The 26,924-nt window shown below is 38.9% G+C and overlaps 1 protein-coding gene across 1 annotated transcript in view; it reads left to right on the forward strand.

The window, feature by feature from the left end:
* The window catches only part of PDE10A (phosphodiesterase 10A), a 345,368-nt gene that overhangs the window by 207,967 nt on the left and 110,477 nt on the right, over positions 1-26,924 (forward strand). Inside the window, exons 4-5 of the mRNA XM_028846990.2 lie at positions 23,128-23,248; positions 24,612-24,661. Of these exons, the coding sequence (XP_028702823.2) occupies positions 23,128-23,248; positions 24,612-24,661 (171 nt within the window). The remainder of the gene's footprint in view (positions 1-23,127; positions 23,249-24,611; positions 24,662-26,924) is intronic.

Below are 26,924 nucleotides of genomic sequence, written 5' to 3' on the forward strand. Positions count from 1 at the left end.
GTGAATTTGAGAGGAATCCAAAGGGAATGAGAGAATCAGCTGAAGGAGGAGACAGCAACTGCAGAGGCCCTGAGGTAGGCCATTGTGATGAGCAGAGTGAGTCACGCGGAGACCAGTGAGAACTGAGGTTGGAATGGAATTGGGGGTATTTAGGCCTTCTTCTAGCTGCTGAATCGAGAGTATACACAGTAAGAGTGGAAACCGGTAGACCCAGTGGTAGTCTAGGAGTGTAGGCAGGGGAGGATGATGTCTAGGATTAGGGTTGTTATGGTGAACTAGGATCAGAGGTTGGGTGTAGAAGAAGAAAGAGCAGACAGGTTTTGCTTATGGAAGCGTAAACCAAAAAGTATCGGAGACCTGTCACAGTCAACTTAGAAGCTGATTTTTACAAGGTTAAGGACATGCCTATGACATAACCTCAGGAGCTTCTGAGATGTGTCCACAATAGTTGGGCTACAGCTTGGTTTTACACATTTTAGGGAGACGTAAGATATCATTCAGTACATATCCCTTGGTTTGGTCTGGAAAGGTGGGACAGCTGGAAGCATGGGGGCCAGGTAGCGTCCAGGTCACAGTCGGATTCAACAATTTTCTGATGGGCAATTGGTTGAATGGTTGAAAGAGTTATTATCAAAGACCTGGAATCAATAGAAAGGGATGTCTGGCTTAAGGTAAGGGTTTTAGAGACCAAGCATTTATCATGCAAATGAAGCCTCCAAGTAGCAGGTTTCAGAGCTCTTATCGGAGCTAAAAAGCTACCAGACTCTTAGCCTCTCCTGGTTCAGAGAAAAGACCTGGAAAGGGAAGGGGTTTCTCTACGGAACGTAGATTTTCCCCACAGGAGACAGCTTTGCAGGGCCATTTCAAAATATGTCAAAGAAATATGTTTGCGTTAAAATACTTCAATTTCTTTCAGGACCTGCTGTCACATGATGCTGCTGTACTAGAGTCAGGCTGGAGTTTGATGTCTTACAGCCACAAAAAGTCTGTTGCATCAGTCTTAAAACCTGTTTTAGTGTCAGTGCTGGTCAGCTGTGCCTGAATGTCAAAGGGAGGAGGTTATAATGAGGCATGTCCAACCCCCTGCGCCCTAATCACTGCCTGAACTAGATTTTTGGGTCTACTTTGGAATGCCCTTGGCTGAGAAGAGGGTCTTTCAGTCAGTTGGGGAACTTACTGTTTTATTGTTGGCTTGTAGTTGTATATGGTGAGTGAGAAGAGAGGACTCAGTAACGACTCCCAACTTTTTTGGTCTGAGCACTTGAAAGAATAAAATTTCTCTTTACTGTTATGGAGAAGACTGTAGGAGGAATGGGGTTGATTGAGACTGGGACATTAGTAAGTGTAAGGAATCAGATACGGAATTGGAGATTTTTAGAAAGCAAGTGCATATATGGTCAAATTAAAAGAAAAGTTCCTAGGTAGAGATATGCATTTGGGAGTTTGTGGTGTATAAATGATGTTTAAGGCTGTGGGAGTAGGTGACACTTCTTAGAGAGCTTGTCTGTGGAGAAGAGAGTCAAGACCGAAGCACTAAACTGGACACTCCACTTGTTGAGTGGTGGAGAAGATGTGGAAAAGTCAGCAGAGGAGAGGAAGAAGGAGAAATCAGTGAAGTCAGAGATCAAAAAGTTTCTTTGTCCGCAGATTTTGTTTTAGAATTTTAACTGCAGGACTGTACATTTATTTCACCTTCATGCCATCTTGTTTTCATCCATCTCAACCTGTTGAGATGAGTCTCAGTCTTATTTCTGTTATCTAACATATTATTTATTTCTCTGTGTTTCGAAGCCTCGAATTTGAGTGTTTTTTCCAAGTTGTTTTCCTGTGCCCCCTTTACAATAATTATCATCTAGGAAATGCCGAGTGTGGAAATATCACCTATGAGAATAGTGTGAAATTGTGTCAAATGCGTTGTTGAAACCAGTGTATCTTAACCTACCATATTTTTCTAATCAGTCATTGTCATTTTATCAACAAATATTAGGTGAGTCCCAGTTCATCTAGGCTCTTGAGATACATCAAAGACAAACTAGATAGAAATCCCTGCACTCATGGCATTTCCATAGTGTGGGGTAGAGTCCGTAAACAATAAATAACACATGCACTGTGCTCAGTGGTAATGAGTGCTGTGGAGATAGAAAAGCGAGAGGCAGGGTAGATGATGTGGGGCCAGGCAAGGCTCACTGGGAACACATTTGAGGTAAAACCTAAGGGAAGTGAAGGAGTGAGCCATGCTGAGAACTGAGTAGGAGCTTTCCAGGCAGGTGGTACAGGAAGTGCAAAGGCCCGGAGACAGGAGTATGCTTGGCACATTGCTGGAGGCATAGCAAGGCGGCCATCTTGGCTAGATCTGAGTGAGCGAAGGAAGCAGCCTTGGTCAGAGATGATGCGGCTGGGGGAGATTTGAGGGATACTCTATCAGTCACATCTCTATTGGTCGTTTGTTCCCATCTAATCCGCAGTATTAATCCTTTATGTTATTATTACTGTTACTCTTTTTAAGTGGTTTCAGCTCCTAAGTCAAAAAGATTTCTGACAAGAACAGGGAGATAAAAATGTCAGAATAAAAAGAGTATTTGGATGCTGAGTTGCTAGAAAATGCCAACCTCCAGCCAGGTCTAGAATTCTTGGGTATAGACTTAGCCCCCAAGATGCTCTAGTATTTTTCATCACACTCTTGTATTTAATGTTTTCAAGAAGAAATCTGAGACCATTCTGATTCTTAGTAAATGTTGCCTTTTTCATTTCTGAATGTATTTGTAAGTGTCTCATTTGCTCTTTGAATTTGTTATTTTCACTAGGTCACGTAGATGCTTTAATTTTGAGTAATTTAACCTAGTATGTGGTGAGCTTTCTCAATCAGTTTCAAAGTCCTTTTTAGTTCAGGGTATTATGCCACTTGTTTCTTGGTGCATCTGTTCTTTCGCATTTATTTCGTTCTCTTTAAGATCACCAGAAATACCGATGTCTTTCTCCTTTCCTTGTTCTTTTACTACACATTCTAGAACTTCTCAGATTTATTCTCTTTGTCATTGACTTGAACTTCTCTACTGTTTCTCGTTCTGCTTAAATTAATAATGACTCTTTTAAAATTAAAGGTTACTTCTGTATTTTGGGTGTTTCTTCTTCATTTCAATCTGTCTTATACTATTTGATAATCTCTCATTGTTCATTCTTTAATTATCTTGAGAGTGTAAAACAGATACTTTCCTTAATATTTTTGCGTATCTTCCTTCTCACATGACATCCCAAATTCGCTTCTATCCTCTGTATTAGTATAATACTAAGGCTTTGGATATTTTTGTTTTGTTTTGTTTTTTCTTCTTCTTTTTGTCTTATGTGTTGAGGAGTCATTTGCTGATTTTTTTAAAAAAACTATATTTATCCTTGAGTGATGTTAGGTCTGCTCTTCATTAATAGATTATCCTTATCTCTGTTTACTATTCATGTAAATGTCCTTAGCATCTTCCTGTTTAGTGTGTTGGAGGGCTAGATAATGAGCATCAGTGGCACCAGTTCAGTCTGGAGTGACCGAGGGGAACCCCAAGGAAACTGGAATTGTGGACATTCTCCTGGGGGAGCTGATCACAGTGATTTTTCTCTAGGTTGATTGAAACAAATTGCTGTACTGAAATCCAGATTTCATTATCTTGTCTTCCTTTTAACCTGGCATGGTGAACAGTATGACTGTATCCATTTTATTTAGTGTTTCTGTATGCCAAGTTTTAAAAGAAATGCGTAATTCAGTTAGTGAATCATTAAATTTCTCTGGATTTCTATTCCGTGTGTTTCTAAATACAGGGCCCTGTTGCAGACATGAGCATGAACTCACATCCAACTCTCAGCATATTAAATGGGATCTTGTGTCATTACTTTCCCCAGAATATTTTTTTATGGACTTGATGCAACAGTGTAATTTTCCTGGGAAGGAGACATTTTCATTAAGTTCTTAGTGAATGTTTTAAAGTTGGCTTCATTGGTATGTCTAGCCAAATTGTCTTGAATTTTGTGGCATGTAGCAGCCATAGTTACCTAATTTCATCACTAATTCAGCTTTCTCCTTTTCACTTTTGCTTATTTCATATGAGAAGGGGGAGATTTTCATAGGATGTCAACTTGAAAATATTTATTTTTCCTGGTGTAGCCAGTCTTTTCTTCATATTTATAAAATTTCTGTTACTGCATTTAAGAAATTTCTGAATCATCTATTAATACTTATGACCATATATTCTACAGATTAATTTTATATTATGTTATAATCAGTTTTGTTATAGGAAACAGTATTATTAGGAGGGCAGGAAGGTTTCAGTTAGGGCAAAAATGTGAAAAATGGAAAAATGGTTTCTTTCAGAGGAGTTTGAGAATAGAAGGGGTTTGCACATGCTAGTGAGTTCCAGGGCACAGTGGAAGGAATGGTCAGCAGCGGGGGAGTGGACAGGTGGGCCGGCCTGGCAGATGTGTGGAGTAGCAGAGGATGAGGTCCAGGGATGCGGGTACATGTGTAGAGCTTAATTTTCCTACTGTTTGATGGAAGCTCGAAAAAGCAGTAGCCCAAAGACACTTAAAAACTCACTCGCTCTGTTTCTCTCTCTTTTGCTTTTTTCTCTTTTTCTCAATGTCAGGCATTTATTTAAATTTTTTCCTTATCGAGTCCAGTTTTATTTGGTTGAAGCCGTACTTCTCTGTAATAGTAATGTCATTAAAAATTTAGGATGTTAGATGTATGTCTGAATACTTACAAATACTAACAGTAGAATTAGAACCTCATTTAGCCTAACAAGAAGTTGCATAAAATAGTTTTTTTTTTCTTGTTTCTGACTTTTATTTTAGGATTGAGGATACATGTGCAGGTTTGTTACATGGGTAAATTGCATGTCACAGTTTACCCATGTAAATGGTGGGGGTCATTGTACAGGTTACTTCATCACCCGGTAATAAGCATAATACTCGATGGTAGTTTTTCAGATTTTTCCTTCAAAATGTTTTTACTGCAAATTTGAACTGGAAGAGCCATGCTAAGTTTACACAGAAGGAAAAAAGTTTATATGAAGGTGAACATTACTTCTTTTTTTTTTTTTTTTTTTGAGACGGAGTCTCGCTCTGTCGCCCAGGCTGGAGTGCAGTGGCCAGATCTCAGCTCACTGCAAGCTCCGCCTCCCGGGTTCACGCCATTCTCCTGCCTCAGCCTCCCGAGTAGCTGGGACTACAGGCGCACACCACCTCGCCTGGCTAGTTTTTTGTATTTTTTAGTAGAGACGGGGTTTCTCCATGTTAGCCAGGATGGTCTCGATCTCCTGACCTCGTGATCCGCCCGTCTCGGCCTCCCAAAGTGCTGGGATTACAGGCTTGAGCCACCACGCCCGGCCGAACATTACTTCTTTAAGGAATGTTTTGGTGATTTCACATAGGAATGTCTCCCTGCTATTCAGATCTCTTATTAATTTGTATCTTGTATGTTATTTCTTATTTGCAATTTAACTTTGTTGTTTTGTTTTGTTTTGCTTAAAACATTTTATAGTGCTGGGCCATGAGGGACTGCATGGTAGAAGTTCCTTAACTGGCATCTGTTCTTACAGTACTGCTTGAGAACCTCCTGGCTGCTGAAGACCTAGTGTGGGATGCTTTGTTGCCTCAGCTCTTTCAAATGTATCACCTCTCAGAAAGTAAGAGAGAACTCTATAAAAGACCTTCCCCCAAACAGGAGGAGTAACATAATCAACTGTACCCTGTGATTTCAAATGAAACTTTGGCAACATCTGACTAGTTGTGATCATAATTATGCTCTACAACTAATCAGTCACTGAGTATAGAATTTAGAATGTTCAGAGTTTCTGTATGAATCTATTCATTACCTTAACTGAGTGAATGACTTGAAAATTAAGAGTACCTGAGCCTTGTGGAAATCATTAAACCACTGACCAGATAATTGTTATGCAAGCATATATTATTCCGTGAATAGAATTTTCTTTTTCTTTTTTTTTTTTTTTTGAGACGGAGTCTGGCTCTGTCGCCCAGCCTGGAGTGCAGTGGCCGGATCTCAGCTCACTGCAAGCTCCGCCTCCCGGGTTCACGCCCTTCTCCTGCCTCAGCCTCCCGAGTAGCTGGGGCTACAGGCGCCGCCACCTCGCCCGGCTAATTTTTTGTATTTTTTTAGTAGAGACGGGGTTTCACCGGGTTAGCCAGGATGGTCTGGATCTCCTGACCTCGTGATCCGCCCGTCTCGGCCTCCCAAAGTGCTGGGATTACAGGCTTGAGCCACCGCGCCTGGCGAATAGAATTTTCTTAAAGTCGATTGCAGTAATGTTAGAGAAGATACTCCCAGTACATGGTTGTGAAAGCCATCATTTCTTTAGTGATTATTTATGTTATTTTATTTTTTCTATTAAATATGAGCTTTCTTGGCTGATTGGCTACCTTGTTTTCCTTTGCTTCAAAATACAGGCTTGATGAGATGTCTTTACATGGCAGGTGTTCTAGATTTTTTTCTCTCCACTTAATTGTCAGCTCTAAGCTTGTCTCCATCATTCTTAATTATAGTGGCCTCTATATTTTTGAGAAGACTGAGGTTATGTGATGTGAGCCCTTGTTGTTTTGTTATTCTGTGTATCAAAATGTATTTCCATCGACTCTCTTCTTGTTTCTGTATTTGGGGTTGAGCATCACACTGGAATTTACCTTTTGAAGACTACTTCCAACACCTGCTCTTGGATCCTGTTCCTATCAGCTTTGTCTAAAGCTACTTTTATTCAGTTAAAATCATTTCTACTTGCATTTTCAAGAGATCAGGACTATGCCTCTGAGATATATTGAAATCACTCTAATCCAGTTAATTATATCAGTTGGGAATGTTTATTTCTAGTGTCTTCTTCACATGCATATATTTATTTGGTAATAATGACCATACACATATTATTTTGATTTCTGGTTTTTACTGTGCTATAAGCATTTCATGATTTTATGCAGTCTGAAATTATCTTTAGTGACTAAAAATGCCCATTGAATTTCTGTGTGATAATTTTTTACTTTTTCATTCTATTGGTAGACCTTTAGATTGTTTTTAATTTTTTGTAGACTGGTTATACTTATGTATATAGCAGTTTTATTCTTGTGAAATATTTCCTAAAGAACAATGCTAGGATCCAATGTTACTAGGTCAAAGGACATGACTAATTTATGACATTTAACACACACTGTTAAGTTGGTTTAACTAAATTACTGTTACAGTTGAAGGTTTCATTGTAGTCCCATTAAAATAACAATTACATATCTTTTCACATGTAAATGGTATGACACTGTTTTAATGTTTTTATTTAAAGCAAATACACATACTTCTATATGTTAACTAGTCGTATTTCCTTTTACAAGAATGCATCTCTATTTCTTCTGTGTGTTATACATTCAAAAGAACTTCTCTGGTATAATGTAAATGACACTTAGATTTGAATTCTTACTTTGCCATTCTAATCTGAAAGACCTTTTGAAAAATAGCTTTTTAAACCCAAATGTAAAATGGGGATAAAGTCTACCAAACCTGAGAGACAGAACCAGAATAAGATTAAAATTTATGTCCTTACAATTATTTATTAGAAAACCCAAAACAAATTTAAAAAGCATAGGGGATGAATTAATGAAATATGAGAAGAAATTAATGGAGCAAAATTTAAAATATAGACTTGATTAATAATGCAAAAGATAGTTCTTTAAATACATCAATTCCATAAAATAGATTGACTTTGGCGATCTATTTAAGAAAAAACAAAATATAGGCATTAGGAATGAGAAAGGGAATATAAATATGGACACCAGGGAGGTTGTCAATAATTAAATAGAGAATAGCAAATATTATATAGTAATATAATTGCAAATTTATATGAAATGGCCAATTTTGAGGAAATTACAAATTATCAAAATTGAAGAAGAGTTAAGAAACCTGAATATACTGCTAGAGTGAAAAAACTGAAAAAATTAGGAAAAGACCACCTAAAATGACCTGAGGCCCAAAAGCTTTTGCTGAATAATTCCACCAAACATTAAAGAGGGGAAAATTTCTACATTATATGAATTGTGCACTTTAAAAGCTAGGAAAATAGCTCATCTCAAAAGGGAATATTATTTTTGACACAAAAGTTAGAGCATTAAACAAAAGAGAAAAAAGCGTTAAATTAAGAGACTGTTAACCAGTTTTATTAGTGCAAACAAAAGTTCACAAATCCTAAGTAAATGAATTCAACAGCGCTTTAAAAGAATAATTTTTCATTGCCAAAGGTGATTGGCAAATAGAAGCCTAGTGTAGTAAGTCTAATAAGAGATTGGAGCAGGCTGGTGGTAATGGAGGTAGGGGAAAATGCTTGGGTTTGGTAGAATTCTGTGTTTATTTTGAAGGGAGGGCTAGCAAGAGTTACTGATTAATCCAGACATGTGCTATTAAAAAAGAAGGAAGAAAGGAGGCATCAGGGTTTTGCCTGAGCCGCTGGAAGGCTGGGAGGCCCTCCGTGGGAGGGCCTGCAGGATGGACAGGTCAGGGTGTGTATTCAAGGGGTGGTTCCTGTCAGACAATCAGTTTTGAATGTGTTAAGTTGGAGATGCCTAATAGATTTCCAGATGGGATGATGTTAAGTAGTAAGTTGTATATATGAGACTGGAGTTTCGGTAAATGTTCTGGGTTAGAGATATAAATTTGAGATCATTAGTAATATGATGATTTAAGAACCATCCACATACAGATAGTAGCTAAAGTCATGAACTCAGATGAGATCACTTGACCGATGAGTGTGGCTCAACCCTGGAACATGACATTTAGAAGTCTGAGACTTCTAAGGGAGGAAGAACTAGAAAGGAAGACTGAAAACAATTGTCCAAGAGGTGGGAAGAGAATCAGAGGCGTATGTTTCTTTTAAAGAAAAAATTATTTAAAATAAAATAGAGCAATCAACTATGTCAAATGGTGCTGGAGTTTTAAGGGAAAGGAAGGCTGAGAGCTGGTCTTTGGGTTTGGCAGTGTGGGGTCACTGGTGACCTCAGTGAAAGCTGTTTTCTTGGAGCAACTGGAGTTTGTGAGAGAAGAGAAATTGTAGGCATCAACAGATACAATTGTTTTATGGAGTTTTACCTGAAAAGAGAGGAGAGAAATGGATGGTAAATATATAGGAGAGCCATAAAGAGGCTACAAAAAGCCCTGGTTTTGTTTTAGTATTTTTCTCCTAAAATATGGGATAAATGACAGCATGTTTATGTATTTGTGGAAATGATTCAGTAGACAGAGAAAGTTTGATGATGCTGTGAGACAGAGAGAGGAGGATGGCCTAAACAGAGTCTTTAAGGACTTCGAGAGGCCCTATCAGCCTCCCAGATCCTCCCTATTGCAGCTCGACCTGTTCCTTCACAACTAGTTACCATTTACTCACTTTCCATTGCTTTTCTTTCTATACCATTTAAAAAGAGGTTTTCTAATTGATTGCCAGAAAAAGAAGCATAACCAAATACAACAGAGGAAGAGCTAGAAAGAAAACAATTTGTAAGAGGTAATACTTTTCTATGAATGAGTAGCAAATCTGGCTTTTAATGTTTAATCAGGTGAAGTGTAAACCAAAGTTGATTTCCTTATCCTCTAAGGGAAGGATACCGATCAGTCTTTTTCAGGACAAAGTTTTTAATCCTGGATTTTATGAAAATGCAAATAAGTTTACATTTCTGATTTACAGCAATTTTCAATAAGTTTCAGAGGCATAGTATTACAATGTGGTTCAGTGTTCACAGTGCGGTTGACCATAGAGAAGGCTGGATTAGAGTAGACATAAGTTAGAATTACCTGGAGTCAGTTCTTGTTACCTGTTGCTATGGTTTGTGTATGGTTTGTTTTGGCCCTAACAAGTCTTCTGATGAAACTCCACTCCCTCTCTTGCTTCCTCTCCGGTCATGTGATATCTGCACACACTGGTTCCCCTTTGCTTCCTCCAGGGGTGGAAGCGGCCAGAAGCCCTCACCAGCAGATCCGTGAGCCAAATAAACCTTTTGTATTTGTAGATTACCTGGCCTCAGGTATTCCTTTGTAGCAGCAAACATGGACTGAACACCAATGCCCTCACTCACTCCAGCTGACAACCACAGGGCTAATGCGATGTGACCCAAGGGTAGAAGTGAAAGCGTGTGGAGGAGTGGATAGAAAACCTGTCACTTTCCAGCTCCCCAAATAGAGGTTTCTTAAAATCAGGCTTTGGCTAAGTGGTGGGCTTTGAATGGTCCAAAATGATACTTATAAACAAATACCTGGAGTGCAGGCCGGCGTCCTATCTTGTTGATTATCAACACAGGATTTAGAAGCCAGAGGAACCAGTTGACAGATACAGTGTTCCAGTAAGGTAAAGTGAAATTCTGACATTTTGAATTTTGAAAATCAAAGAGCCCAGTAATAATTTCTCACCCAGATGGAAAATCACTCATTCTTCATGAAGAAGAACCCCACAGGAAGACTGCAAGAAAAGTCCACATTCACCTTATTACACAAGTTGAAATATCTTCAGGCATGCAGATTCATGTTTTGTGGAAACTGGAGAGAAAAACTGTTAGCATAAATTATGGATTGGTTGTTTTAGGCTAAATTTCTTTTCAGGAGCTTTATTGCTCCTTATGAACTATAGCCGTAGCAACCTCAGAAACCCGTGTGGAGCATCCCTCCTAAGCACGTTGGCTTCCTGTGTATATTAGTGTAAAACACTTCTCTACCGAATTGAATACAATATCCTGCTGTATGGAAATAGTTCATATTGACCCCTTAAATACTAGGGAATGCTTGCTAAAGACAGTGATCTCTTTGTACCTAAGGCAAAACCCATAATCTTAACAATAGATTACAGACCTGAACCGTTTGTCTTTTAAAGTCCGTTCCCGATTCCATGATAATTAAGTGATGCTGATGATACATAGAAGATGCATATCTTATTACTTACTATGCTAGTAGGCAAGGAGTCATTTTGTCTAAAAAATGATATCAAACGATTATGATAAAAATGTTAAAAGTGGGAACTAAACAACATTCCTCTTTCACAAGACTCTAAATTACCACCTGTTTTGCCACACCATTCTTGGCAGCCACCAGTCTATGCTAGACTAGAGATTTTGAAATCTGGTACAACAGAGGAGCTGCTTTAGGCCCCTAAAGATGGGTGTTCCCAGTCCATAAATTCAAAGGCTGTTTAAAGGTTATTTGGGGAGCATTTCTTCATTGTGTAAAAAAGAATACAATAATTTTCCAGTAATGGAGTAGATATGCACAAAATCCAATCACACGTAGATTGTGGTTTATTAAAGTTGGCAGCAAAGGCATCAGATACTTTTTTGGTCATAGGCATTTTCACGAGTTGATAATTTCTTGTTCATCTGTTCCCCTCCCCCAATAGGATTTAAACTCCATGAGAATAGTAGCCTTACCTGATAATGCTTGACACATTGCTAAATAAATATTTGCTAAAAACCTTACATATAGTCATATCTAGAAGGTATTGTGGGTTCAGTTTCAGACTACTCCAATAAAGCAAATATCACAATAAAGTGAGTCACAATAATTTTTTGGTTTTTCAGTGCATATAAAGTTATGTTTATACTCTACCGTAGCCTATAAAGTGTGTAATAATATTATGTCTAAAAATGCAATGTGCATTCACTAATTAAAAATAATGCTCGGGTGCAGTGGCTCATGCCTATAATCCCAGTGCTTTGGGTGGCTGAGGTGGGAGGATCACGAGGTCAGGAGTTCAAGACCAGCCTGGCCAACATGGTGAAACCCCATCTCTACTAAAAAAAAAAAAAAAAAAAAAATTAGCCCAGCATGGTGGCAGGCACCTGTAATCCCAGTTACTTGGGAGGCTGAGGCAGGAGAATTGCTTGATCCTGGGAGGCAGAGATTGCAGTGAGCCAAGACTGTGCCTCTGCACTCCAGCTTGGGCAACAGAGTGAGACCCTGTCTCAAAAAACAAAAAAATAATAAATAAACTTATGTGTGGCTTTATTGCTAAAAAATGCTAATGATTATCTGAGTCATCGGCAAGTTGTAATCTTTTTGCTGGGGGAGATTCTTGCCTAGATGTAGATGGCTTCTGATGTATCAGCATTGTGGTTGCTGAAGGTTGAGGTGGCTGTGGCAATTTTTAAAAATAAGGCAAAAATAAAGTTTGCCATCTCAGCAGACTGTTCTTTTCATAGAAGATTTCTCTGCAGCATGCAATGCTGTTTGAAAGCATTTTGCCCACAGTAGAACATTGGGGTTCATCCTTTCAAGCCCTGTCTCTGCCTTATCAACTAAGTTTATAGAATATTCTAAATCCTTTGTCATCATGTCAACAAATGTTCATAGCATCTTCACCAGGCATAGAAAGTGGGATTACAGGCATGAGCCACCACGCCAAGTACTAATATTTTGAAAGGAATATTTTTTGGGGGCAGTAGGTTTCAACAATGGGCTTAAAATGTTCAGTAAACTATGCCGAAAACAGATGTGATGTGCTTGCGGCTTTGTTGTTGCATTTCTAGAACACAGGCAGAGTCCATTGAATTGTAATAATCCCTATGTGTTAAGGACATGACCAGATGGAGATAATTGAATCATGGGGGCGATTTCCCCGTGTTCTCATGATAGTGAGTGAGTTCTCACAAGATCTGATGGTTTTGTAAGGGGCTTCCCCCTTTGCTCAGCACTCATTCTCTCTCCTGCCGCTCTGTGATGTGGTACCTTCCACTCTGATTGTAAGTTTCCTGAGGCCTCCCCAGTCATGTGAACTATAAGTCAACTAAACCTCTTTTCTGTATAAATTACCCAGTCTTGGGTATGTCTTCTTAGCAGCGTGAGAAGGAACTAATACAGTGCCTTACTTACTCTCCTGTAATCCTTTGAAACAGCTCTGTGTAGCATTTCTTCTGTGCTCAGTTACACTGTAGAACAAGTGAAGGTGGCTGCTTTTTCTTTTTTCCCCATAGTGCTAGGATAGGCTCAGGATGAATATCTCCTGGTCCTTTATATGCTGTTTAGGATTTTAAAGCTTTTTAAAGTAAGCATTTGCAAAGAATCAGTGACCTCCTCTGTGTTACCCCCAAGCTTTTCCACCCATGCCTTTGTAGCTCACAGATTTCCTTCACTGGTCATTATAGTTGCTCATTGTTGCTCATTACAGAATAGTAAGGATTTTTAGCCTGTGCTGTTTGTGTGATATAGTGCACCTTTATTTTTAACTTCTTTTCCTTTAAAATGCCTAAATCATTTTGATAACTCTATTCTTAAGAATATAAAGCATGGAAAAAAAGGGGGGCACCTTCTTGTAAAGTTAAACATAGATTTATCTTGCAACCCAGGAATTTTACTCTGATATTTGCCAAAGGTAATTGAAAACCTGTGTTCACAAAAAAGACTTCTGTAAGAATGTTCGTAGCAGGCTGTATTCATAATAGCTCAAAACTGGACACAAACATTCCAAATGTCCAGCCATAGTGCGACAGATAAACAAGTTATAGTACATTAATACAACGGAATGCTACCAGTAATGGAAAGAAACACACTGCTGAAGCACACAGCACCATGGCTGAATTGCCCCGACATTCTGTTGAGCCAATGTAGCAGGTTCAAGAGAGTACATACTGTATGATTCCATTTACAAATAATTCCAAAAGCTGGCAAAACTCATCTATGGTGGGAAAAAGTCAAAAAGACTGGCTGCCTTGAGGACAGGGATTGATTAGAAAGGACTTTATGAAGAGATGAAGTGTTCTCTTTGGTAGGATGTATGTTACAAGGATTTATGCACTTGTACCTTTAAGATTTGTATCTTTCAGTGTCTGCAAATTTTACCTAAAAAACTAAAAAAAATTAACATATAATTAATACTTTTACTATTTGAAGTGGTATGGCTTAACACTTCTAAAACTACCTATGTGTATTCTAGACTTGAGAAAATATATAAGTATATTAAGGATATTGGCAGCCAGATTTCACATGTTGGGTGAGGTAATTACAAATACAGAAATAGGGAAGAGTGGAATATACATTGTAGTGTTTGGTTGGAACCGGAGGTATCAGAGTGAGTCATGGTTTTTCATCTCTCTTAATATATGTATATGTAAGCAGACAAATACATACAGAATGACAGTTATCAGCTTATACATACCTGTGTGTGTGTGTGTGTGTGTGTGTGTGTGTATGTATTGATGAGGTCCTTTCATATCTATCTATATCTATATCTACATCTATATCTATGTCTATATGTAATGCATTAGAAGCATTGACAGCAGTGTGATATAACTCCAACTCTTGGATTTTAAATACCATTTTCTACTAAAGGGAATTGGGATTTCTTTGGATTAGAAATGGCTGATTCAAGGGCTGGCAAAGTATGTGACAAAAAGGTAAGGAAATGTTGAAGGAATCATTAGGATGTGTCAAAAGGATACAGGCGCTGTCTTGAAGGAGTTTCTGCTCGCCAAATCTGGGCCAATTTCAGCATCAAATTAAATGACAATAATCGTGGATCATGCCCTTTTGTGTAAGATAAGTCTTTGATTCCATGTTCATATGGGGGAAGTCAGGGAGGCAGCCCGGCAGGCTCACTGTTCTTCAGATTATGGCTTTCTAGCTTCATCACTTCATTGTTTCGCTGAAAAAAATTCAGAACCTCAATCTCATCTTGAGAAAACATCAGACAAACAAAATTGGCCTGTGTTCTTCAAAAGTATCAAGTTCAGGAAACACAAAGACAGGCTGAGGAACTGTTCTACATTGAAAGATGCTAAAGAAATGTGATGCCTAAGTAGCATATGTGATCTGGGATTTGAACTTAGACGAGTGAGGGATAATGATCCTTTATAGGACATTTTTGGGACAACAGGTGAACTGTGAATGTGTGTTTTTATTTAGCTAGTATTGTTGTAGAAATGTTAGATTTTCTGATCATGGTAACTGTATTTAACTTGTAAGGGAATGCTCTTTTACTTGAGAAATGCACACTGAAGTGTTTTGGAATAAAGGGGCACACCAACTTGCTCTTAAATATTAAAACATATTTATAAAACGTGTGAGTGTGTGTGTGTGTGTGCATGTGTGGACCGAAAGATTGATAGATACAATTTACTGATAGAATGCTGAGGCAAATAAGACAAATCGAATTATTGGTAAATCTTAGTGTCCTGGTTTAGCTGCTGTCACAAAGTCCCATAGACCGGGTGATTTAATAAACTTCAGAAATTTACAATTCTGGAAGCTGTGAAGTTCAAGATCAGTCAAGGTGACGGCAGATCCGGGGTCTGCTGAGGATCTCTTCCTGATAATAGGCAGCTGTCTTCTTGCAGTGTCCTCACAGGGTGGAAGTGTCCAGTCCCTCATCCCATTCATGATGGCTCTGTTCTCCTGACCTAATCACTCCCCTGAAGCTCCCACCTCCTGATTGCATCACAGTGGGGGTTAAGATTTCAGCATAGGAATTTTAAGGGGGAGACAGAGATACAGTCTACAGCTCTGGGTAAAAGATGTACAAGGTGTTTCTTGTACTATTCTTGCAGTTTTCTGTAAGATTGAAATTATGTCAAAATAAAACATTATAAACAATATAAAAAGAAACAAAGGAATACTATAAAGAATGATGAGAAGAAGATATTTTTCCAGCATTGAAGTTTATATTGGAAACTGAGGAGCTCCTTTTTATGCTGTTAAATATTAATCCAATTTAACGTTTGTCTCCTTATGGCTTCTTGTTTATTGTTGGCCTTCAAGATATGTTGGTGCCACCTCATAGAATCACAGACTCTCGGGACTAACAGGGGTTACAGTTTCCATGTGATTACTGAATTGCCTCCAAACTTTTTTGGCTAAGTGGCTGTCTAATGTATGTTTACATAGCTAATTCATTTTAGCAGGCATGGGAACATTTGTCCTCCCGGTTAAACCAGCTTTTACTTCCTTTCTGAACCAATGATTAACACCGATTTGTTCATTACCATTTTATTCTGTAAAATATTGTTTCCCCCTAGACAAGAGAGTGGCTTTCCCCTGGTTCCCAAACTGTGTTCCAAATACCCCGAGGCACCACAGCAAATATACAAGGATAACAATCAGGATATATTAAAATATCATGGGAAACACAGTGGCATATGTTGGACAGAATCTGATGTAGTTCAGTTTCAATGTTAGCTTGACATAGTTCATTTTTACTATTAGATCACTACAGTTCTTTCCTTAAGGTCTTATCTTTGTGAAGCTGTGTTTTTGGTGGTTGCTCAAATAAGACGCAAGTACTGCATGAGATCAGCATGCAACAGAATATGAAGATGGTGGTGTCCAATTTGATTCGGAAATTGAGTAGCTCCCAACTTACTCTACTTTGGAATTTTGACTCGTCTCAAATTACGAATGCTGCAGTGACGCCCAGTATAAATTTGTTGTAGGTTCTCTTAGGAAAGGCATGAAAGGATTTTATGAAGTTAAAAATGCTGTAAAAATACAAGTTCTTAACATCTTTATTAGTATACTTATTGTGATTGTTATTAGTCAAGCCATAGAATTCATGTTTACTCAATCTAATAGAGATTGATTCCTTTATCATGGGGTTTCCATAGAAGTGTCTTAGAAGTATGTGATTTGACATTGACGTAATTTGTCGCCTCAGCTTTGCCTTTCATAACAGTCCTGATAAATAATAGAATGACCACAAGGCTAACAACCAAATAACAACTTTGCTTATTCTTGTACATTTGCATGTAATTTTATATTTTATAGTATATTATGGTTTGAGTGATTTGTTAACTATGTAGATAGACCTTTAATATTTGAGTTAATATGTCAATATAAAATAGTAATTACAGTAAAAAACATTTTGCTATTATGTTTGCAGTTATAATGAGAAACAAAAGGAAACAGGATGTGCTAACATATTCTATTAGATTAAATATTAGAATATGAAGCTTAATATAAACAAGAAAAAAATTTAAAACCTAGGTCATAGCTTTTCTTAGAAAGTTAGTGTTGGAAAGGGAAAGTATTTTACAGACAGTATAATTCAGCCTTCTCATTAGACAAATGAGAAAACTAAAGCCCAGGGATGTGAAATGAAATCTCATGATAAACTGTCCAATTCCCAGAATGTCTTCTCGTTCTCACTTGTTTGTAACAACCCATTTCCTGCCCAACAGAGTTGGGGAACAGCTGGTTATTGATCTCAGCCCTGCACACAGTCATTATTAAGGAGCCTGTTCTCAGAACTCTGTGCTAAGAGGAAGGAGTCAGCCGTGTATCATTTGTATAGGGACTGAATGACTAAAAACTCCCCTTAAGATGGCTAATGCTCCTTTCTTCCACGTGAAAAATGAATAATTCAGAGAATGTATTGGTTTATTTAAAAGAAATATCGAGTGATTTTTAATCACATGAAGCTTTTGCGTGGCTGGATCTAGGTGTTCAAAGTCTATCATTATGACTTAGGTCTTTCACTATCGTTTGGCTCAGCTTTCTTTTAGGCTAGCTTCATTCTCATAGAAGCTCCTTTTAAAGACTATGGGATAAAGAAAGTACAGAACTAGTGGTTGGCGTAAGTGGAATAAGTAAGGAAGAGAGGGTGTGATAGAGTAGAAGATTTTATCTGGAGTTATTCAGAACTTGAAATAGCTCGAATAGGGTCTGCTTACAGATGATAAAGAAAATAACCTAAGTTTTGGTGACCTCAAACAATGCTCTCATATTTTAGCGTCGTTAGAATTTCAAGTGTTCCTGATTTTTATGTAAATTCTGTAATTATGTAAATACCTATCAACAGGTACCTGGGTAAGAGCAAGACTTGGACAAAAATTTGGAGCTAGAAAATAACTGAGTTTTGGCTGTTAAGATTACACTTTAGCAACAAAAATTCACAAAACTGAGTTGGAGACCAATGACTTACCATAGTCAGGTGTGCAACAAAGCAAGTAGGACCCACAAGGCTAAAGGAAGGGGGAACCAGCCCTCAGAAATGTTAGGCACCGCCCAGGAAAGCAGCAGATGGGAGAAGGGAATACGTACAGCTGAGAGAACCTCTTCCACAGCCCAGGCTCTCAATGCTTGGAAAGAGAACAGGGAGTGGCTACCACAGGTAAAAGCCTAATAGTAGCAGTTAGTAGTTTTTGGAGTTTGAAATGCAGCTTAAGAATTGCTTAGCAGGTTTCTATTCTGCCACTTTGGGTCATTGTAATTAATTGATTTATCCTGTTCTCTTTACTTGGGAAGCTCTTCCCTCAGATTTCTCCAAGTCTCACTTCTTCAGTCCCTTGCTGCATGGGGATCCTTCAGTGTGGAGTTCTGTCTCCTGCTGAGTATGTCTGTTCCAGAAGTGTATTCCCAAACTGCAGTCACCAGAGAGTGTGTTTGAGAACCCATTGTGGCTCATTTTTGAGACAAACCTTGAGCTAAAACTTCACTGATTACCTGATCTCCATGAGCCCCTTTTGATTGGTACACCTCAGTGGAGTTTGGGTCTCTTAATAATTAGTACTGCATTGCATTCCAGCCTGGGCAACAGAGCTAGACCCTGTCTCAAAATAATAATAATCATAAAGAATTAATGTCAGTGTAGAGCTCATGTCCAGTGGTTCCCCAAGTCTAGTAATTCTGCGTGCCCCCATAATATTCAGTCACCCAGGTAAATGGCTGCAGACCTCTTTGGGAAAGGTAGGCGGGAGATCTATGCTATAAATTTTTGGCAGCACAGTAGGATTCTTCTTCAAGGGGACCTTGCTTTCTCTTTCTATATTTAAGGAGTTCTGGGCCTGCGAATTGGCTCATGTCTGGGAATTCAGTGAAGTATTCTGACCTTCTCTTGTGGTCATCAAGTCAGATTTTTGTTCATTTAAGCCACAACATTTCTGTTTAAACAAATGAAAAAAAATATGTCAATAGGCTACCCTGTTCAGTTCCAGGGACACTGTTGTCTTTGTTTTGTGTTGCTATACCAGAATACTACAGACTAGGAAATTTATAAATAAAATAAATTTATTTCTTGCAGTTCTGGAGACAGAGAAGCCCAAGGTCAAGGTGCCTGCATCTGGCAAGGACCTTCCTGCTGCATCATCCCATGGCAGAAGGTGGAAGGGCAAGAGATCACGCTTTAGAGAGAGAGGAAGGTGGCCAAACTCATCCTTTTATTCAGAAACCCACTGCTGAGATAACTAACTCACTCCCCCAGTAATGGTATTAATCTGTTTATGAAGACAGGGCCATCATGTCCTAATCACCTCTTAAGGTTCTACCTCTCCATACTGTTGCACTGGGGATTATTTAACACAAACTTTGGGAGATACATTTAAACCATAGCACTCCACCCCTGGCCACCAAAATCCATGTCCTTTTAACATGTAGTATGCATTAATTACATCCCAATGGCCTCAAAGTTCTTAACTTGTACAACATCAGTCCAGAGTCTCATCTAAATCCGGTGTGAGTGAGACTCAAGGAACAATTCTTCCTGAAACAAACCTTCTCCAGCTTTGAGCCTGTGAAATCAAAATAAGTCATCTACTTCCAAAATTCAATGGTAGAACAGGCATAGGATTGATACTCCCACTCCAAAGAGGAGAAATAGACAAGAAAAGGGGTAACTTGTCCCAAAAGTCCAAAACTCAACAGAGAAAACAACATTGAGTTTTAAAACTGCAGAATAATCTTCTTTGACTCCATTCCTCCCATTCTGGGCACACTGGAGTGGGAATTAGGCTCCTCAAGGCCTTGAGTGTCCTTGCCCCTATGACTTTGCTGGGGCCAGCCCACACTTCAGCTCTCACAGGTTGTTGTCTCTCATGCCTGAGCTTCTTCAGAATTGTGGAGTTGCATTGGTAGCTCTACATTTTGGAGCCTCTGAGATGGCCTCACTCTCAGGGCTCCACTAGCCATTGGCCTACTGGGGGCTCTCTGTGGGGGCTCCACTGCTGCAACAAGTTTGTCCGTGGGCCCCAGGCTGTCTACAACATCCTTTGAAATCTAGGTAGAGGCTGCCGTGGCACCACAGCTCATGCAGCCGGCAAGTTGGCAGTTAGTGCTATGTGGATACCACTGTGACTTACTGTTTGTGCCCTCTGGAGGTGCGGCAGGAGCTGCACTTGAACTCACTCGAGCCGTGGCCGGGCTCACACTGTGAAGGAATGCAGGGAGTAGAGTTCTAAGTTGTCTGGGCGGCAAAAGCTGAGGTTCCATGGACACCTTTCTGGAAACCTTGCCCTCAAGGCCCTGCTCTGAGCCTGTGATGGGAGGGATGGCCTCCAAGATCTCTGAAGCAGCTTTACGGTCTTTCTCCCATTTTGTCTTGATAAATGGCACCCAGATACTTGAGTTCATTGCCCTTAAGTTCTGCTTTCTATATAGCCCTGGGACATGGCTACAGATCAGTCAAGTTCTTTGTGACTTCATTAGGATGGCTTTTACTCCAGTTGCCAGCATCTTGTTCATTTCCATCCAGTACCTCATCAGAATAGCCTTTATTGTCCATGTTTCTATCAGCTTTCTGATTGTGACCACTTAAGTAATTCCTAAGAAAGTTAAAGCCCTCCCTGCAGCTGTTGTTTTTTTCTAAGCCCTCACCAGAATTTCCCTTCATGCTTCCTTGATTGCAGTCTAGGCTCTTCACAGCCATTTCCTCCAAGTTCTTCTGGCCTCTACTCATTTCCCAGTCCCAAAGCTGCTTCCACATTGTTAGATATTTGTTATTGCCATAGCCCCACTTGCTGGTACCAGTTTTCTGTTTTAGTCCATTTTGTGCTGCTGTAATAGAGTATCTGAGACTAGGTAACTCATACAGAACAGAAATTTATTTCTTACAGTTTGGGAGGCTGAGAAGTCCTGGGTTGAGGGGCCTTCATTTGGTGAGGGCCTTACTGCTGTGTCATCCCATGGCAGAAAGGACAAGAGCGAGAGAATGTACGAGAGAGAGAAGGGAAGAGGACCAAAGTCATCTTTTATCAGGACCCTGCTCCCGTGATAACTCATTCACTCTCCCGATCACATCATGATTCCATTCACAAACACCATGATTCCATTCACAAACATCATGATTCCATTCACAAGGCTCTGCCTTTTAAAGGGCCCGCCACTCAACATTGTTGCGTTGAGGATGAAGTTTCCAAAACGTGAACTTTGGAGGAAATGTTCAAACCATAGCACCTGGGATCAAGCAGCCGTGCTGAATATTTCTGTGACCAGATTCCTCCGCAGCTCTACTTCTGTTGGTTGTGCTGACAATACCCACCTTGTCTCTGAATGTGAAGTGCTCCCACTTGTCCTCTGCCACATCAATATCGCATCTTCTGGGTGAATTCAAGGAACACATATGGCAGTAGTTCCCACATTAATTCCTGGCCCACACCAGAGCCAGGTATATATTCACATATTCCAGGACTCCCCCTGTAAACGTATTTCTCATGGCCTTGGTGAAGGCGGGCATCCCTAGGACATAGCCAGGGGATTGCCAAACTGGTCTCCCGTTATCAGGCAAATCCAGCATTCCAATCTTGCTAAGCCTTTGAATATATACCAGGGAAGTTCTGAGGTTTCAACTTCGTGGAGCATCGGCCACTTTTGGGGACAGATTTCAGCCAACCTAGCGCTAGCACACTGAACCCAAGCTGGTGCTCTCATATGAAAACCTGCCATATTTACGTATTGATTCCCTTCCAACTAGAATGTGAGCTCACTGAAGGCAATAGATGTAATAGTTTCACTGTTCTAGGGTCTCTGATGACTAGAAGAGAGCCTGCTCTAGTGCATTGTCTGGGTGTTCAGTGGTATTTGTCCAGTCATTGACTGGTTGGTTACTTATTTGTTCATCCAACAGATATTTATTGAGTATAGTGCTCAAGAAAAACAGCAAGTAATAGACCTTTAGAAGTGGAAGTTATCCGAATGATCAAGAAGCAGAAAGATGGCCAGGGTTGGGACAGTGAGGGTAGAGGGAATGGGGTGTGAGATGAAGTTTTGAGCTGGATAGTAACCATGCTTTGCAGCGTGTGGTGTGTTTCCATGTGAGGCGTTTTTGTCTATTATTCCAAGTGCAGTAGGAAGCCCCAGGAGTGTTTTAAGCCAGGGAGAGACAGAATTTTATATTTCAAGTTTACAGTACCTGGCGTCTTGAGACTAGGTTTAGTAAGACAAGTTTGGGAGCAGGGAGATTCATTGGAGGACTGTTTTTTATTCCTCTAGAGAATACACAGTGTAGCTTGAACTAGAGCAGGGTGGGGGTTGACATCTCCCTGTCCACCTGCTGTTGTCACTGGTGCCATGATGAAGCCTTGTGCTATGGACATGCTGTGGGGCTGCTGCTGTGGGGACAGTGGCTGCAGTGCAAGCGTCTAACTCTTGCTATGGTGGCAGGGATGAGAGCAGACCAAGGAGGAGCCATATAGATGGAAAGGAATGGAAAATTAGAGTGGCACACGGGACACTTGTTTCACCCAGTGCAGCGACTGCAGCAGACTTTTCTAACATCTTACAGAGGTGCACTCAGCAAGCTCTTCTATGATATTATTTTTACTAATCCAGTTGCCTCATATATATAAAACTTCAGAAACAAAGTTAAACTTTGTAACAGCGCTATTTTAATATAAATAGGCTGCATAGATGCAGTCTATGGATAATTCTAAATAAGAAGTCGGCCAGGCGCAGTGGCGCATGCCTGTAATCCCAGCACTTTGAGAGGCTGAGGCAGAGGGATCACTTGATCTCAGGAGTACGAGACTAGCCTGGGTAACATGGTGAAAGCCTGTCACTACAAAATATACAAAAATTAGCCAGGCATGGTGTGGTGGTGTGTGCCTGTAGTCCCAGCTGCTTGGGAGGCTGAGGTGGGAGGATGGCTTGAGCCCAGGAGGTGGAGGTTGCAGTGAGCTGAGATGGTGCCACTGCATTCCAGCCTGGGTAACAGAGATAGACCCTGTCTCAAAATAAATAAATAGTCATAGTAATTTTAATTTTCAATCTACTTGTTTTATAAAATAGATTATAATATTTAAATCATGCTATAAGAGCATAATGAATAGCTTAGTGTATTAAGTCACATAATAGTATGTTTTACAGACTAAGGAATTTTTATTATATTTTATTTAAACTCTGTTTTTATTTTTGTTATTTTTAATCCAAAGTACCAAGATACGAATATGCAGGGAGTTGTATATGAACTAAACAGCTATATAGAACAACGGTTGGACACAGGAGGAGACAACCAGCTACTCCTCTATGAACTGAGCAGCATCATCAAAATAGGTAAGAAGCATTTTGTGTTCCTCTTAGAAAAACTGGGCAAAGATTCTTTTACAAAAAGCAGTAAAAAAAAATTACTTACTAAGGGGCAGATGAAAGTCATTTATATTTACTTCTATTTCTGGACTAAATTTGAAGTGAAAATTTTTATTATGAAACTACCAGAGTGAGTCAAACCTAAAACTTTTTAAATTATCTAATCCCAAATAAGTATCTGCCTGATATATACATGTAAAATACTATGCCTTCTAATTCACACCTAGTTTCCTTTGGAAAGCATAGTTTTATTGAATTAAATCACATCTTTATAAAATGTATTAATTTAAAAGAGAGAATAAGCATTTTAAATATATTTGGGTAAATGACAATTTTATATACCATTTAAGAAATGGGTTATGTTGTGAATAGAATGGGGAAAGTTATATCAGAAAAGTAGTATTTTAGAAGGATGCACTTGTTTTTAGGACACGTTTTTCAGAAGGATACCCACTATGACAATTGTATCTTTCATTTTTCTTTTGTTTTTTAATTTGAAAATAAAAATATTAATGAGACCAACTGTAGTGATCACATTTATTGTATATTTAAGTATATGCTAGGCACCTGTCTATGCATATTATATGCATTAACTGGCTTATTTTTATTATGGTCTTGTGAGGTTGTTTTTATTATTACCACTATATTACTGATGAGGAAGCTGTAGAACAGAGAGGTTAAACATCTTACCCAAAGTGACACAGGTAAAAAGGAGTTATTTTAGTGATGAAGAAGCTATAGAACAGAGAGATTAAACATCTTACCCAAAGCGACACAGGTAAAAAGGAGTTAAGTAGGGGTTTAAATTGAGGCAGTCCCTCCAGAACTTACACTGTTAACTGCTATAGTTGCCTTCAGATGACCCCAAAGCAATTTTAGGTAAGTTAAATTATGTTTGCTTCAGTGACAATTATAGATAAATACATCGGCTTTTTAGGTTGAGAATTAATGTTGGTTAATTAATATTATAAATATCACTTTTGGTATTTTAAAAACTTTAAAAATTAAACAATTCTCAAATTTAAAAAATATTAAATGATTCTGAATACTTACAGTTCAACAAATATGTTACTATGTAGTACGTTGACTGCTATCTGCATTTGAGGATCTCATATCTTAAATTGTATACTCACTGATGAAACATGTAGAGGATATTTTCATTATGCTATTGAGTAAGGCCATAAATGATTCTGTTCCATTTACTGCATGACCATTGATTCTGTTAACAAATCAGTTTGAAAGACTCACATCTGCCGCTCACCGTAGAGAATGCATACATGTTAGATTCTCCCACTGAGCTCAGTTCTTTCTTTTCTTATTACTTTGGCAGCCACAAAAGCTGATGGATTTGCATTGTATTTCCTTGGAGAGTGCAATAATGTAAGTATCTAAATTTAGATTTTGGTGCTCTAGATAAGAAAATATCATAAGCTCCTTTAAAAAAGTTATAAACAACAGACATTTCATGATTAAGTACTTTTCGTTTAAATTCATTTTGGTTTTAGTTTCTATATTTGGTTGTTACCAGTCAAGCATTTTACTGACATGGCAACATTTAGGCATAAAATCGTGTGTGTGTGTGTGTGTGTGTGTGTGTGTGTGTGTGTGTGTGTGTGTGTGTGTATGTGCGTGTTTCCTTTGGTTTGTAGTACCCTCGGTTATAAATGGTGTTTCTAGATTTAGTGTTTTGTGTAAAAGTTATTTGGCACTGTGAGCTTGGATGTTGTAGGGGAATTCTTGTACCCTCTTTACACATGATCTACAGAAAGTTGAACATTTTCTTGGTGATTTGTAAAGTTTTTGCAGATGACTCTAAAACTCCTAGGGTGTAGTCCTAGGGCTCTGAGTCTAGATCCCTAAGCTGCCTTACTGTAGTAGGCTCAGGCCAGGCAAGGAATGGGGATTCTCAGCTCTGGCTGTTCCAGTCTTCTGCTGGCAGCCCGGATGCTGCGTTTCTGGTCTAACTTACCTGGAGCACAGCCCACCGTAAAATGCAACATACATAGGCACTTCCAAAAGTATTTCAAGATGTTCAATTACTGGCATTTGATTTTTGATACAGTATTAAAAAGTATACATATTTTAGCATAATTTGAGCTAATAATACTAATATTCATAACTTTAATGTATAAATTTCCTCATAAATTTATTTGACACATTTTTGCTTCACATTTCTTATGTGTTAGGCATTGCTATCTGAGATTTGGAATGTATTTTTGCAATATGCTACATGTATTCTTGAGTAATCAAAATATGTATAAAATTATTTACATTATATACAGTGTTACTAGGAATAGAGACAAAAGCGTTCTGAAGTTTTTAGTAGGACTCAAATATAACAGTTTTGCAGAGTGTGAAAAGAGTTGCACAAAAATATTTATTGGCTGATTTAATTAACTTACAGCTTATCTTACTCGTTTCCATGGCGATTGTTTTCCCTTGTATTGTAATAAATTATGCTTGTTTCAAAGGCTTATTTAGGGCAAAGACATTTTCTTGTTCATTCTTGTATTTCCCAAGCCCCTCTCCTAGTGCCTTTCATATAAACAGTCAGATAAGAATGTTTATTAATTTGCATTACTCAGATATTACTACCACTTCTAAATAAACTATATTTCAGACACTGGTAGTATTCTAAAATGGCTAAGCTACTAAAATAACAAATGGATATTACTTTTTTTCCGTGCATTAAAAATTATTTTTAAAACGTCCAAGTTTTTATTAAAAGTTCATAATTTCTTTTAGAAAAATATTTTGCAGTTTGCCATTAGTTTTTAATTGGCTGATATGTGTGGAATGCAGTCTATTGTGGTCCACGTCGTATTACTCCTTCTGAGCTGCCTCCAGCAGTCCCCCGTGTGGCCATGCAGCCGTGCTCACATCCAGCCCCTTACCCTTGGGTGTCTAGTTCAGATCGGGGTGGACATGTGGCCCATGAGGGCCCCGGCAGATTCTTTGTTAAAACCTGTATCTTGGACTCAGCAATTCTAGCTGTTCACCTGAACGAAAGTGATAACAATCCTGAAGTTGAGGCTGCCCCTACAGGATGCTCTCTTGCCCTGTGGAAAGAGAATAGAGACAGCTGCGGGCAGAGACTGAGAGGTGCAGGCAGCAGGCACCCCATGGCTGCAGTGGATGGGAGCCCAAAATGCTGACTTTGCAGGGCTTGGATTTAGGTTACAAAACCCATATTCTTAATCACTTGGCTTAAAAAAAATTTTTTTTTTTTTTTGCTTTATTTGCAGACTTCTTTATACATTGGTCTCAATGAGGTAGTTTCCTCTTGTGATTCAGCAAAAAGGTTTTCTATCTACAATATCTAAATTGTAATTTTATGTATCAATTTGAATTATTTCATCTTATCTTTTACTTTAGTAACTTAAAGGACTGGTACAATATCCTCTCAGTTTTATTCTGGCTCCTTATTCTAAACTCCTAAGGCCAGTCCATTTACTGGGCATGCTTCTCTCTAGGGGCACTGATTCCCTGTTCCTTCTTTCTTTCCCACATCTCAGGGACTGAGTCTCTTCTTCAACTTAATATCCCTGTGAACAGCAGGGTACATAGTGAAATTGTAGCTGTCTCTCAGCTTCCCAAGTCAGATCCCACTGTACACTGTATTTTGCTTTCTCAGTGTTGTATA

The sequence above is a fragment of the Macaca mulatta genome, chromosome 4, assembly GCF_049350105.2.
Source record: "Macaca mulatta isolate MMU2019108-1 chromosome 4, T2T-MMU8v2.0, whole genome shotgun sequence".
NCBI classification, from domain to species: Eukaryota; Metazoa; Chordata; class Mammalia; order Primates; family Cercopithecidae; genus Macaca; species Macaca mulatta.